The sequence below is a fragment of the Podarcis raffonei genome, chromosome 14, assembly GCF_027172205.1.
Source record: "Podarcis raffonei isolate rPodRaf1 chromosome 14, rPodRaf1.pri, whole genome shotgun sequence".
NCBI classification, from domain to species: domain Eukaryota; kingdom Metazoa; phylum Chordata; class Lepidosauria; order Squamata; family Lacertidae; genus Podarcis; species Podarcis raffonei.
The window spans coordinates 28,065,794-28,079,870 of NC_070615.1; the positions used below are offsets into that span (position 1 = coordinate 28,065,794).

Consider the following 14,077-nt stretch of genomic DNA (forward strand, 5'->3'; position numbering starts at 1 on the left):
CCAGAAACAGGTAAATGTATCCCGCTCAAAGAGACAGGGAGAAGTCCTTCCCCTTCCAACATCACAGAAAGGCAACTTGGGGCCTAAGGGGGTCATTTATTGATTCACTTCTTCAAATGTACAAAAAATTAGAAAACAAACCCTCCCCCTCCCCACCCACAAATATCAGCCAGTCCAGGGCATTCAAGGCCAGTGCAGTTAAGAGATGAGGGGGCAGGAAATTAAACAGAACAGCAGCAGCAGCTGGGTCCCCTCTGCTCAATGTGGCTTCACTTTCCAACAGCTTAGACTGCCCCACAGGGCCCCACCTCCAGGAGTGGCCATGGGCTCTTCTGCAGACAAGGGCGATGATGACACCAAGCCCCCCTCCCCGCTCACAGATCCTCCTTGGGCGCCTTCTTCTTCTTCTTGGGTTTTTCATCCTCCTGTAGAATGGGTGGGTAAGTGGCCTCCCGCTTCAGGTAGCTGACAAAGTCATTCACCTCACGCCCCCCCTGTCAAGAAGACACAAGTCAGGCAAAGTGCAACAGTGCTCAAGGCATTAAGTTCCAATCACTAACACACACAGCAACCTCAACACATTCCAGTTGATCATTTATGCTACTTGCCATATTTTAGGATTAATGGGCAAAAGAAAAAAGACTTCATTGCAGCTGGTTATTATTACTCTAGGGAACCCGGTATAAGCATGAACTCACCTCATATTTCTTTGGACTTTGCTTGCTCCCCGCAGGCGAAAAATAAATTGTGGGGAAGCTGTCAACAAAGAAAGAAAGACCACTCAGCAGGGCATTCAGTGGTATCCTGAATGACTGCCCTGGAGGAAATATGCCTGGTGTTTACATGCATAAGCCTCCATACAGCAGCCATTCTTCAAGGTGGCATAGTGCAAGCACACAATGTAGGTGTGGGTGGGGTGCAAAGGACTCCTCCTAAAAGGCCCAACACTGCACCTGCAGGACAGCTACACTCTCACTGACAGCAGAGGGCAGGCAAGAACCAGCCAGTGGCTACCAAGCATAATTCTCTTACCCTCGCACTTCATAGGGAGAAGGCACATCATTGGCTGTAGCATCCATCTTGGCTATAATAATGTTGGGATCTTTGCTGAGCTGTTGAAAGATAATCCAATCAGCAATTTCACACTGGTAGAAGCAGTCAATTCATGATAGCAGAGCAGTGCCAGTCCCCTAGGGGCTATTCCACACCCAGGAGAACCTTGCTCAAATACACAGTATCAAGGTCCCTGCAGGTAAGATCCCTTCTCTATGGTCACCTATGAACAGGGACCTCTATTAAGGGAGAGAGACACTCAGGCACTCAGATCCTCCTCCCGCCCCTTGGGCATACCTTCTCTCCAAGCTCCTTGTATTTGGGTTCCAGGTTCTTGCAGTGGCCACACCAAGGCGCGTAGAACTCCACAAGCACATCCTTGCCCTCAGCATTCACGATTTCGTCAAAGTTCTCAGCCACAACCACCTGGGGGGAGAACATGCAGTCTCAAAAGGGGAGGTTCCCAAGACACACTGTGCCTAATTTTAGTGTTATTACAAACTGAATAATATGCAGGAAGCTTCTCATTTTCCCAGCAGTTCAATCAATATACAGATCACATCCAAATCTGCCTGTTTCCCATCTATGAATTGAATTCCTGAATTCCAGGTGTCCAGAAACAGTTTTGGTATGCATCAAGAACATATAAACTTAAACTTAATTCAGGGAAAACATAGCTACTTTAAGATTTCCTTGTACTTCCAATTTTGGGCTTGTTCAACCCAACTTGTAATTTCAATTTGTCTTTTTCATGTTTTTTGATGAAACTGCCCAGCAGCTATTAACATCACCCACCCTGGGAAAGCTACAGCCTCAAGGCATAGCTCAGAAAGAGCTGAAGTTAATAAATGTGCACATTAATCTTATTTAAACTGCATGAAACTTAGAACAAAGTGGAGAAATTTGTGGGCATTTTGGAATTTGATATGGAATGTTTTGGGGTGTTGCACATCAGTCATACCTTGCCACCTGCTGCAACATGACCCAAAATACAACAGAGGAGTCCCCTTCTTGGTTAATAATAATAATAATAATAATAATAATAATAATAATAATAAATTGTAGTTATATCCCGCCCTCCCCTTCAAAGCTGGGCTCAGAGCAGCTAACAACAGTAAAATAATACAGCATTCTAAAATCAATTCATTATAAAATCAGTTCAAATCAAATTGATGGCAACCATTGGGCTAGAGTTCTGTGAAGAATTACCAAAGGAGGGGGTCAGGCTATGCCTTTGACCAAAGGCCTGGTGGAACAGCTCTGTCTTGCAGGCCCTTCGGAAAGATGTCAAGTCCCACAGGGCCCTAGTCTCTTGTGACAGAGGGTTCCACCAGATTGGAGCCACAGCCGAAAAAGCCCTGGCTCTGGTTGAGGCCAGCCTAACCTCTCTGAGGCCCGGGACCTCCAAGGTGTTTTTTGTTTGAAGACTGTAAGGTCCTCTGTGGGACATACCAGGAGAGGTGGTCCCGTAGGTATGAGGGTCCTAGGCCATATAGGGCTTTAAAAGTTAAAACCAGCACCTTAAACCTGATCCTGTACTCCACCGGGAGCCAGTGCAGCTGGTATAGCACTGGGTGAATGTGATCCCCGTATGCAAGGACCCTGAAGGAGTCTCGCTGCAGCATTCTGCACCCGCTGGAGTTTCTGGGTCAGTCTCAAGGGCAGCCCCACGTAGAGCGAGTTATTCTTATGAGATCTAGTTTTTTTTAAGCTAGGAGTAGGGGGCCCTCCAGCTGCTGTTGACCTATTGTTCCCATAATCCCTTATCTTTGGGCAACGCTGGCTAGGGCTGATGGAAGTCCAATATCATCTGAAGGGGCCCAAGGCTCCCACCACCCTTGATGAGACAGAACAAGCAGCAGCTCCCACCTTCACAGGCCCATCATTGTTCTCTGGGATGGGCTCAGATTTCAGGTATTTCTTCAGGTTTCCATCAAAATAATCCTGGAGGAATCTCTCCAGGGCCTTCCCATCACGGCTGCAAACCAAACGAGAGTATTGTTTCAACCAGTCCTTCCCAAATTTGTAATCCCCCTTTAAAGTCACTAGAAGACTTTCTGTCCTGGATTGGCCTATGATGCTTTATGCTCAGAATTGCTCAGGAACAGGCAGTGGGAGGTCCCCACTCCAGACCACCCCAGAAGCAGTGTGCACCCTTGCAGTATAAACAAATGCTCCACTTACGAGAATTCCTCCTGCATGACAAATTTCTCTCCCTTAGCTGTCCTGATGGCAACAAGAGGAACATCGGTGGTAGAGCCATCCAATCCAAACTCTGAGAGCTCATGACCGAAGGTCTTCCGACTAGCAACAGCAAAGTTGAGTTTGTGTCCAGCATCCAGGAAACTCCGGGCTACCTTCATCACTCTGCAAAAGCAATAACAAAACTTTTTTGTGATAGCCCAAGATAATCAGGAGTCACAGCGCACCTGTCCTCTTCAAGGCATGCGTGAAGGCAAGCAAACCATTTTAATTAATTAAGAGCCAATTTCGGAAGTACCTTGGCTCAGGCAGAGGTGGTGATGTGTTCCAAGTCAAAGCAGTCCCAAATTCTATAGCTAAAGGATCAAGTGTGCTTGGAGCAGCCTCAAAGAGCCACCAAAGTGATCAATGATTGGCCAAGGGCAGAAGTGTCACTGCCCAGTCTCCTTCCATAAGTTATTCACTGCTGATGGGGGACCTCCACAGCTTATACTATTGCTGGCTTCTTTTTTTTTTTAAAATAAATTTTTATTAATTTTCCAACACATATTAAATAACAATACAAAACAATACAAAAACAAACACACATATAAACATGTATAATTTCTTAACCTTCTTTTCCTTAAACCTTCTTTCAGCGACTTCCCCATACCTCCTCTGTCTGCATCCTTGTTTTAAATTTTTCCAGCAACCTCTAATTTTATTTACTTATGGCACTTCCTTTAAATCCTTTTTCCCATGTCCAATTGTTTATCGCTGCAATTCTATTTTACATTGCTCAAAACATTTTAGCACTCATTAATTTTACAACAGTTCTTAAGGTAAACTTTAAATTTCTTCCAGTCTTCTTCCACCGTCTCTTTCCCTTGGTCTCGGATTCTGCCAGTCATCTCAGCCAATCCCATGTAGTCGATCACCTTCGTCTGCCATTCTTCCAGTGTGGGTAGTTCTTGTGTCTTCCAGTACTTTGCTAAAAGTACTCTTGCTGCTGTTGTCGCATACTATTGCTGGCTTCTTGCCCCCACTCTTCCTAGGGAGGGGGATGTTCGCATGCTGGAACTGCTGTAGCCCTTCTGTTTGGGCTATAGAGCAGCCACAAGAAGCATGGCCTCTGGCACAGACATAGGAGTCCACTAGATCAAGACAAAGTGTCCTGCTCCCAGTGGTCAACCAGCTGCTCCAGTGCAAATGTTTTCAACCTTTTTGAGTCCACTGCTCCCTTGTCCCAACTATATTCATTCTGTGACACCCCTGTGGGACTCAGGAGCCCAGTTATGTCACCCCTTGCCTGCAGAGCTGGCAGCCTCTCACTCTTTTCAAATATCCTCCTTCACAGAGTGTTTTCTCAGCCTCTTCTCCTCTTCTTTGAGTTCTCTGGGCAGGTCTCTGAGCTGCCTCCCTTGACCCACAGGGGCCTAGGACTTGTCTGTTCATTCCCAACAGCAAGGGCTGGCAAACTGGCTGGCTAGGCTCCCTCACCTGCTTGCTTGCTTGCTTACTTACTTACTACGAGGCCACCTCAGCTTCTGGCAACTAGCAGAGCTTGTAGCCAAGGATGCTGCAACAAACAGTCACACAAGCCTTTGGGAGGCAGAGACATGAGAGGGCATCAGAGGAGGGAGGGAGGCACCCTGACCATCATTCAAGGCACCCCAGGGTACCGTGGCACACTGGTTTAAAACCACTGCCCCAGCGGGAAGCCAGCAAGCAGGACCTAACTGCAGCATCAGCAGTGATCTCCCCACCTATGATTCCCAGCAACTGGCAGGTCAGGCACATATTGCCTGTGACAGTGGAGTCAGAACATATCAGTGGCTTGCAGGTCTCTCCAACCTCACTCATTTAACTTTCCCAGGATAGTCCTTGCTGTGTTCTCACCTGTTGCGCCAGTAGTTGGACCCCTTGGGATTCTTTTCGTAATCTACGTCATAATAAGCCACCAGCAGGTCCTTGCCTTGGATCAGCTCTTTGTTGTCTTCCGTCATGTGTGGGCAGATGCCAAAGCTAAAGAACAGAAGGAACCCCCAAATCACGTTAGCATGTGGATCTCACACTGCGGACACAGACACAGACACTCACTCTAGACTGGCAGGAGAGAAGCTGCCATACACTTACATGTTCTCCTGAAGGAACTTCTTGATCTTGCCAGTTGTGATCTTGTCCTCTGTGTATCGCACAGTGTTGTCCTCAAACTTGTTTTCCAGGTGTGGGGGACGGAACAGGATAATGCCTCTGTGGAAAGTTGATCGGTGCAACTTGACAGTGAACCAAGCACACATCACCCTCAAACAGGCTGTGCTCTTGCTAGGGCTTGGCTTACAAACAGGACTCCCTTGTTCTTTCAACATGGGCTTCCAGCCACATTTGCTAGCAGGTGTCTCAGCTGCTTAACCAACTCCCCAAGGAAAAGCTGAATGACAGTCAGCAAGCACCTCAAGCTCTGACTTGCCTGCTCCCTTCAGGTGGCAGGAAAAACAAGCAGGAAGCAGCCCAGCAGGGACTTGAGTGTTGGCGGGGGGGGGGGGGGGGAATGTTGCATAGGGCCGCAGAAGGTACAATCACTATTTTACAAAGACAGTTGCTAGGAACACGGCTTGCCTATACTGGCAAGCCATTTGAGTGTTGCTCAAGCTCAGTCCAAAGAGAACCAGTGGTCTATCCGTCAGAAACAGCTTGCTATACAAGTGGGGGAAATTCATTGTGGGGAGCAACAGGAAGCCAGGCAGAGCTGTTATGCCCAGATGCATTTCTGAAATTTGTGTCTTATATTCTTATATTTTGGTAGACCAATCAGGAGAATAGAGGCCCATGTGCTACTTACTCGCCATCTGGCTCATATTTTTTAACTAGATCCTCATCACTCGTGTGCCCAAAGCGGTAATGGTCTCTCAAGTTGCTCGCTGCTTTCATGTACTCTGAATGTGCATCACCAAACAACTCCTTGAAGAAACCTGCAGAACATCATAAAAGGCAAAGGACTCCATATGAAAGAAGAGTAGCAGAAGCAGTTTAGCTATCCCACCTGGACACAAAAACAGTGAGCCATATGCAAGAACCTGCAAATTGCATCCAAGGAGACCAGTCCCCGGCTTCTAATATTTGAAGCTGGGAATGGCTCAAATCAACACTGCAGAACGTTTTTATCTGAACATTTTTACTACTGAGATCAGGTTAAGAGGACTGGAACAGAAGAGGTAACTCTGCACTGCCAGTTCAAAGCTCTGTGAGATCCTGCGCTAACAACTGCAGTCTATGATGTCTAATTCCAGAAAGACTGGCGACCCCCCTCCACATCTTAGCATGTGAAGGCTCGGGGGGGGGGGGAAATCTGATCACCTCCCCCACCCAAAATCCCCCCACTACTTACCCACCACAGCAGGATCCTTTTCACTGATGAATTTCTCAAAAGTATCAGAGCGGAGAGCAACTGAGGCTGGCCCAGCCTGTTTCTTCAGGTGGCTCACAATTCCATCTTGGGAGAGAAGTTTGGCATAGTTAGTGGCAGGCTGCATGTAGGGATTGCTTTGGGGACATCCAATATACAAGGCTGTACAAGGCATTACACAAATACCCTTTAAATGAAGGCTTCAATCAGAAGAGCCCTACAGCTAGATCAGAACAAAAGCCCATATTGTCTAGCATCTTGTTCTTACAGAGGCCAACCAGATGATGTTGGGAGGTCTACAAGCAGAACATGCATGCAATAACCCTCCACTCTGTGCCAGGGCTGCTGCAGACTATTAACCAGCTCCTCCAGCACCCACAGCCTGGCCGACAGTTCCTTACCAGCTGTTCTTGGACCATCATAGGTACCAGACTCCTCCCCGTTCCTGAAGATCTTGAGAGTTGGATAGCCACTCACTCCATACTTGTTGCAGGTGTTTGAGTTTGCTGTACAGTCAACCTTAAAGAGAATGTGAGCAGGGTTTGCCTTTTCCACAGTAAAGGATGGTGACATCTCTAAAAAAACAACCATCCAGTCTGTACATTGCCAACAGCATAGATGCATGCAAACATCCTCATCCAAACATTCCCATCTAACACCAACAGAGGCCCTTCCTATACCTCCAGGGACTTTGATCAAAAGAACAGCAGACATAGATTCAAAGCTTTTTATCCCACGTTACTCCCCACCACATTCACACAGGCACCAATGGAACTGACTCCCAACTCCACTATCAGTAGTCAAGCAATTTAACTTATGGAAAGGTCCCTTTTCTGCAGAGTTTCATGCAGTAGCACATTACAAAACTAACCTTCACAAGTGGCACTATTCCCTTTAGCCTGGTGGCAGCAGACTCATACTCAGGAGCAAGGCGTTTACAGTGTCCACACCTACAAGATTAAAAGTTCAATGCATGGTTGGCATACCACTTTCTTTCATCAGCAAGGACTGTTGTTGGCCCAAGATTGCACAACAGGTCAGATAAAAATCAATGACTAAAACTGTGCAGGGTTTTAAAATTTAAATTTGTTTTAAAAAAGTTAATACTCTTGAATAAATAGGTTAATGTGACATAATCTAGATATAAGCACATTAGCCCATCCTTGTATTCAAGTACTAGTCTGGCACAGACAACCATAATTTATTTATTTAGATTATTAATATCCTGCCTTCCAGACGATGAATGCTTTTGAGGCATAGTACAATTAACATCACTATCCATGGGGGCAAGGGAGAAGAATGAGCAATATGGTAGAACACAGAGAGTTACAAGGATCCTTCCCAGAAGATAGCTGGTAGTTGATGGCCTTAAAGCAGGGACAAGCCAAGTTAGACAGAAGCTGGCTCTTGACCTCCTTTTTGTCTGCCTCTCTTGATTTCCTGAGATCCTTCCCTCATAGCAGTTGTGAGTTCTATGCAAGTGTGATGGGAGGGATGGAGCAAGAGACTGAAGCAGTCTCTCCTCTGTGCTCAACACAGAAATCAAGTGGGTTGCTAGACAACGGAAGTCTCCTCTTCCATACACCCAGCATAGGCTTAGACTTGCAGCTTCCTATCTCTGGTCAGCCTTCAGTAGGCTAGCATTTAGCTGGCTTGTAATTTTGAGTTGATTTCTCTACAGTGAATCATTACCCCTACCAGATGCACTTTCAAAAGGAGGATTAATGAATACACAATTTGATATTTACTAAAATATGAATACTTGTATTAAACCTACAAAATGTAGGCATTTCATTTACTTTCTTGAATTTCTATCCCACCTTTCTCACATCATAGAACCCATGGAGGCATAAATATGGTTCCCAAATTCCTGTTTTGGCAATGATCAAACCTGATTGTCTTCAGCAAACTTGTGTACCAAGTTTCATACCACGGGATTTTATGCTAAACTGTCTTTTATTGTTCTATGAAGGGCTATGTTTTGCTTTTATTACAAGTATACATTGAGATTCATTTGGATCAAGGACCACTGAGATACTTGAAGCCAGTGGGCTGGGCACCATGAATCATCCATCTTGCTTGGCAAGGGCACCCCGCTCCCGCAAAAAGCACAAGCTAATAGTGGCCCCATCAACCCCATGAAGCGGACAGAGCGAGGAGGCTTCGCCGTTCTCACAAGGGCAGCACCCACGGTTCACCCAAGAACCAACTACCGGTATCCACCGGAAGCTAGCAGGCGCCCAACCCTTCCGTTTCTGCCGATAAGACGCCCTGATGGCTGCCCCAACTTCTCCGCAAAGGTAGCGGGCACTTCCCAGGGGACCAACAGCCAATCCCTGATAGTGACAGCCCAGCGGAGCAGCCAACCGGGAGCAGCCACGGCAACAAGAGCCCGCCCTCCGCAGGCACTTGCCCCGGTGTAGCCTGGGGGCTGCAGTTTCAAAACCGGCTGCGGCACCAGCGCCGGAGCCACCGCGGCTTTCCCCGCCCGATAAAGAGGCCGCTACCAACCCAAACCAGCTGCCCTTCACGGCGGCCGGGCGAATCGCGGAGAGGCTTCCGCGGATATCGCGTCCGGAATGCGCAGAATTCACCCCCACAGGCCTGACAGACAAGAGGCAGCGGCGAGAGGGAGATCGGCAGGCGGACTCCCTCCTTCCTTTCCTCCCTCGCTCTTCCCATTCTCGGCTCCGCGCCATTTAAGGCAGCGGCAGCGACGAAGGGATCCACCGGCCTGCCAACCTCCCTCTCCCCGTCTGCCTATGGACCTGTGGGAGGCGCGCGCACGAGAAACGTGCCGCTCCTCTTCCTGCGCGCGCAGAGCCGAAGCAGCGGGGGCCTCGCCGCCCCGCCCCCCACGAGCGCCCTGGCCCCGTTGCCCTCCCCGCCCGCCCGGCCGCCTCCTCTCCCTTCGACCCACCATGGGGCGTAGAACTCGACGAGGGCGACGCTGCGGTCGGCCAGGCCGCTGTCGAAGTCCTCATCGCTGAGCTCGAGCACGTCAGAGGCGCGTCCCGGCAGCGGCACAAGGGCGAGGAGCAGAGCGAGGAGAAGCGCCTCCATGAGGCCCAGCCGCCGGCGAGCGAGAAAGAGAGAGGGAGAAAGGCGAGGAATACGGAGAGCGAGCCAGAGAAAGCGGCGGCTGAGGCGACTTTCGCTTTCCCTCGTTCTCGCCTCAGCGGGAAGCTAAAGAGGAGGCGGAAGTCCCGCCCCTCCAGGAGACGGGGCCGGATTTGTAGTGTGGCAGCTGCTCACTGGCCCACGCCGGCGGGAGGGCGGCCAATGAGAAGGAGAGATGGTGGCAGGAGGAGGCTGGGTGGCTCTGCGCTCGTCGTCATAGCGATGCCGCGAGGGGCCGCCCTGGCCTCGCGCTCCAGAGCGGGCTTCGCGTGTTGGCCCCGCCTCCCGCCATTGCGGCTCCCTCGTCTCCCCCTCAAGAGCAGCGCCTGAGGGCCAGAGAGATGTCCGCGCCTTTTTCGAAAAGTGCCCCCTATTGTGAAGAGCTAGGCCCTCAGCCGAGCGGCTGAAGCCAAACTCTTGTATCACCCTCGTTGCCCAACTGCAGCACAACAGCCCTGCAGTGCTGCCAGTGGGCCTTTCTCCGGTGCCTGCCGCCACCGCCACCCTCCCCACTTACTCCTGCATCCCCAAATGGGAAGGAAACTGGGATGCATTAAAGCAATTACTTTTTAAAAATGTTTTGAGCCAGTGGCCTAGCACTTCAGTCAAATCTACGCACACAAATTGCTGGGGAAAGCAGAGCTAGCTAGCTTCCAGCTGCCTTTTCTTTGTCCAAGATCAAAGCAGCTAGCTCATTTCACTGACAGACCCCCTTCAACCAGGAGCTCTGAGACCAACTGCATCTCTGTTTCTTTATGGGCTACTGATCCTAAACCCAGTAACCTGAATGCTATGCAGCTAGGCATGTGGGAATTCTATGGCAAACAGACCCACTTCAGCAGTCAATTTAGGAGACCTTGTTAGGAATAAAAGGGAAGCAGACAGAAAGTAAAAACAATATAAGATGAACCTCGGTATTATGGCTCTAAACTGAACTAACCCTAGCCTATTCACTACATTCACTGTTCAAGTTCACTCATGAAGAATAGGCAAGGCTGTCCTGTGTGGTCTAGTTGAGATTTGGTGAGTGATTGCCAAAGAAGTTGAGATTCCTGCATTGCTGGGATTTAGATTAGATGACCCTGAGGTCCCTAGCAATTCTACGATTCTAAGGAGCAGCTTTTTAATCTCTTCTCCCCTCTCACAGCTCTTCAGATGAAGGGTGGTATACAAATTTAATAATAACAATAAGCCTGTATTTCTGTGCATTTTCTTGCCTGACATGTAGAGATCCTGGCTTAGAGATGCAGCACCTTTGTTATGAAGGCGCTCATTTCATTTGACTGCACATGCCCTGTTGTTATGCAATTCCTTTAGCTATGCTCAGCAATGCAACGTGTACATATTGGTTGAAGAGGAGGCAAACTTTTGGCTTAGAGTGGCTGCCCTCACTGAAAAGGGATTACGTGTAGACACGGAATTGAGAGGAACAAGAACTCCAGCTTTATGCTAACACGTCATTATGCACCTGTTCATTAGCCAATTGCTAGCACACATGCAAGTCTTAACTTGAGGGGCACTTGAACAGGACCACGTCAACCCATTGCATCACCACCAGAGACTAGCAATGAGCCTGGCCATCACATGCTTGCACACATCACCCCTCACACATCTAGCAGAATCAAGCAGGGACGGAGTGGTTTTCATGCTCAGCACAGCAGAGTGGTTTAAACCTTTCTCCCCAGCCCAGTGTTATGATGGGGGATACCAGTTGTCCCATCCCTGATAATCATATCAGATCATGTGAGGAAGAAGCTGTGATGTCACCAGCTGCTGCCATCTTGGTTGCAGTGGGAAAGCACCTGGCCTGGACTGGACCCTGTATGTATGACCAATGCTACCTGATGCCACCTTGGCTTGGGGGGCCAACCATGGTCTACAGGCCAGTGGTCCTTCACCATCCCTGCTTTTTTTTTTGTATTTGCTATACAAACACATTTTGATTCTGTAAATGGGGAACCCATTGCTCCCAAAATGTTCTGGCAGCTCTGACCTTCAGAAAGTTATTGCTAATATTTCATCAGAATCTCTTTTATTGTCACTGGCTTTGGGTCCCACCCTCCAGAGCAGCAGAAAACAAACTTGCTCCATCTTCCATGTAATAACCTTTCAGATATTAAAGGTAAAGGTAAAGGGACCCCTGACCGTTAGGTCCAGTCGCGGACAACTCTGGGGTTGCGGTGTTCATCTCACTTTACTGGCCGAGGGAGTTGATGTTTTTCCACAGACAGCTTCTAGGTCATGTGGCTAGCATGACTAAGCCGCTTCTGGCGAACCAGAGCAGCGTACGGAAACACTGTTTACCTTCCCACTGGAGCGGTACCTATTTATCTACTTGCACTTGACGTGCTTTCAAACTGCTAGGTGGGCAGGAGCTGGGACCGAACAATGGGAACTCACCCCGGTTGCAGGGATTCGAACCACCAACCTTCCAATCAGCAAGCCCTAGGCTCAGTGGTTTAGACCACAGCACCACCTGTGTCCCCTGAACACCCATGTTCAGATATTAGAAGATGGCTATCATATCACCTCTCAAGTTTCTTGTTCTCCAGGCTAAACATACCCAGCTCCCTCAACTGTTCCTCATAAGGTTTGGGTTCCAGCCCCTTGATCATTTTGGTTGCCCTCCTCTGCACATGTTCCAGCTTCTCAATATGCTCCTTAAATTGTAGTGGCCAGAACTGAACACGGGACTCCAGATGGGGTCTGATCAAGGCAGAATAGAACAGCACTATTACTTCTCTTGATCTAGACACTAGATTTCTGCTGATGCAGCCTAGTATTGCACTAGCTGGATCACACTGTTAACTCATGCATGCTAAGGTTTTGATCTACCAAGACTCCTCGCTCCTTTTCAAGCCAGATGTCCCTCATTCTATATAGTGTGGAACTGAATATTCCTTGCTAGGTGTAGAACTGTACATTTGTCCCTATTGAGATTTTCTCTATTGTGCAGAGGATGGCAACCAAGATGATCAAGGGTCTGGAAGCCAAGCCTTATGAGGAACATTTGAAGGAGATGGGTAGCTTTAGCCTGGAAAAGAGACTGATAGGCGATACAATAGCCATTTTCAAATATCCTATGGGCTGTCACGTGGAAGATGGAGCAAGCTTGTTTTCTCCTGCCTGGAGGGGAGATGTTTTATTATTTTATTTATCAAATTTATATACCGCCCTATACCCATGAACAAATGGCTTCAAGTTACAAGAAAGGAAATTCTGACTAAACATCAGGAAGAACTTTCTCACAGTAAGCACTGTTCAACAGTGGAATGGTGTCCCTCAGGAGGTTGTGTACTCTCCTCCTTTGGAGGTTCTTAAGCAGAGGCTGGATGGCCATCTGTCATGGATGCTTTAGTTGACATTCCTGTGTTGCAGGGGGTTGAACTAGATGACCCTTGGAGTCCCTTCCATATCTATGATTCTATGAGGTATTAGCCTCCCAGTTTGATGTCGAATTTGATGAGCACCCCCTCTATTCCTTAATTCAAGTCATTTATAACGATATCAAACAACACTGGGCCCTGGAAAAAATCCTGTGGCAACCCATTTGTCACTTTTCCAGGATGATGAGGAACTGTTGGTGAGCATTCTTTTGGTTAGTCAACCAGCTACAAATCCACCCTAACAGTAACATTGTCTAACCCACATTTCACCATTAACGTCTTGCTGTTTTAAAGTCCAAATTGGTATTGGAATTTGTGATTTTTTAAAAATTCTGGTAATAAAGCAAGTTACAGTACAATATACCCCCACTACACGGCAAGGGAGTTCCATGTTTGAAATCCCAGATATCACTCTTATAATATGTATGCCACATAAAGTGCAGTCAGGTACACATGTAGGTTTGGCAACACCTTTAGTAAGTGTACAGTTTTGATGTGCCTACAGTTCAATCCAGTGGCGAAGCTTCATGCTCCGGCATGGGGGGGGGCAGAGAGCAGGTGGGGGCGGAGCTGACGTGCCACCCGCAGGGACGTGGCGCATGTCCCAGGGGTGTGGCACCCAGCGCACGCGGGGGGGAGGGGAGCCACGAAGGCACCCTGTCGGGATTGCGCTTCTGGGGGCGGTGTGCTCCCCCCGCACTCCTCTTCTGCCAGTGGTTCAATCATCTGATGCTGACAGGAGCCCAACTCTGCCAAAAGTCTATCAAGGCACAAATGGCTCCCTTTCCACTTCAAGGAAAGAGTCAGAGCTGAGCAAAACTCTCTGATCTCACCTAGTTTCATGAGGTGCTGCTTGCACATGCTGCCCAGCTAGAAATGTTTCCTTTCAGGTATCTGCACCCTTTGCCTTTTTGGTTTCAGAAACAAGTAC

General features: G+C 48.4%; 1 protein-coding gene across 1 annotated transcript; it reads right to left on the bottom strand.

The window, feature by feature from the left end:
• Positions 1-76: 76 nt before the first annotated feature.
• On the bottom strand, positions 77-9,842 carry PDIA3 (protein disulfide isomerase family A member 3). The gene is made up of 13 exons (XM_053364255.1): positions 9,561-9,842; positions 7,512-7,590; positions 7,042-7,159; positions 6,623-6,727; positions 6,077-6,206; positions 5,371-5,487; positions 5,134-5,259; positions 3,238-3,420; positions 2,923-3,031; positions 1,351-1,479; positions 1,033-1,112; positions 699-756; positions 77-494 (listed from the first exon to the last, which is right to left on the bottom strand). The coding sequence occupies exons 1-13, from the start codon at positions 9,701-9,703 to the stop codon at positions 375-377; spliced, it is 1,497 nt and encodes a 498-aa protein (XP_053220230.1). The 5' UTR covers positions 9,704-9,842; the 3' UTR covers positions 77-374.
• Positions 9,843-14,077: the final 4,235 nt, after the last annotated feature.

Coding starts and splice junctions, on each gene's coding strand:
- PDIA3 (XM_053364255.1), bottom strand. CDS start 9,703: ATGGAGGCGCTTCTCCTCGCTCTGCTCCTCGCCCTTGTGCCGCTGCCG. Junction 6,728..7,041: donor TGATGGTCCAAGAACAGCTG/GTAAGGAACTGT, acceptor TTCTCTCCCAAG/ATGGAATTGTGAGCCACCTG. Junction 6,207..6,622: donor AAAGGATCCTGCTGTGGTGG/GTAAGTAGTGGG, acceptor GATGTTCTGCAG/GTTTCTTCAAGGAGTTGTTT.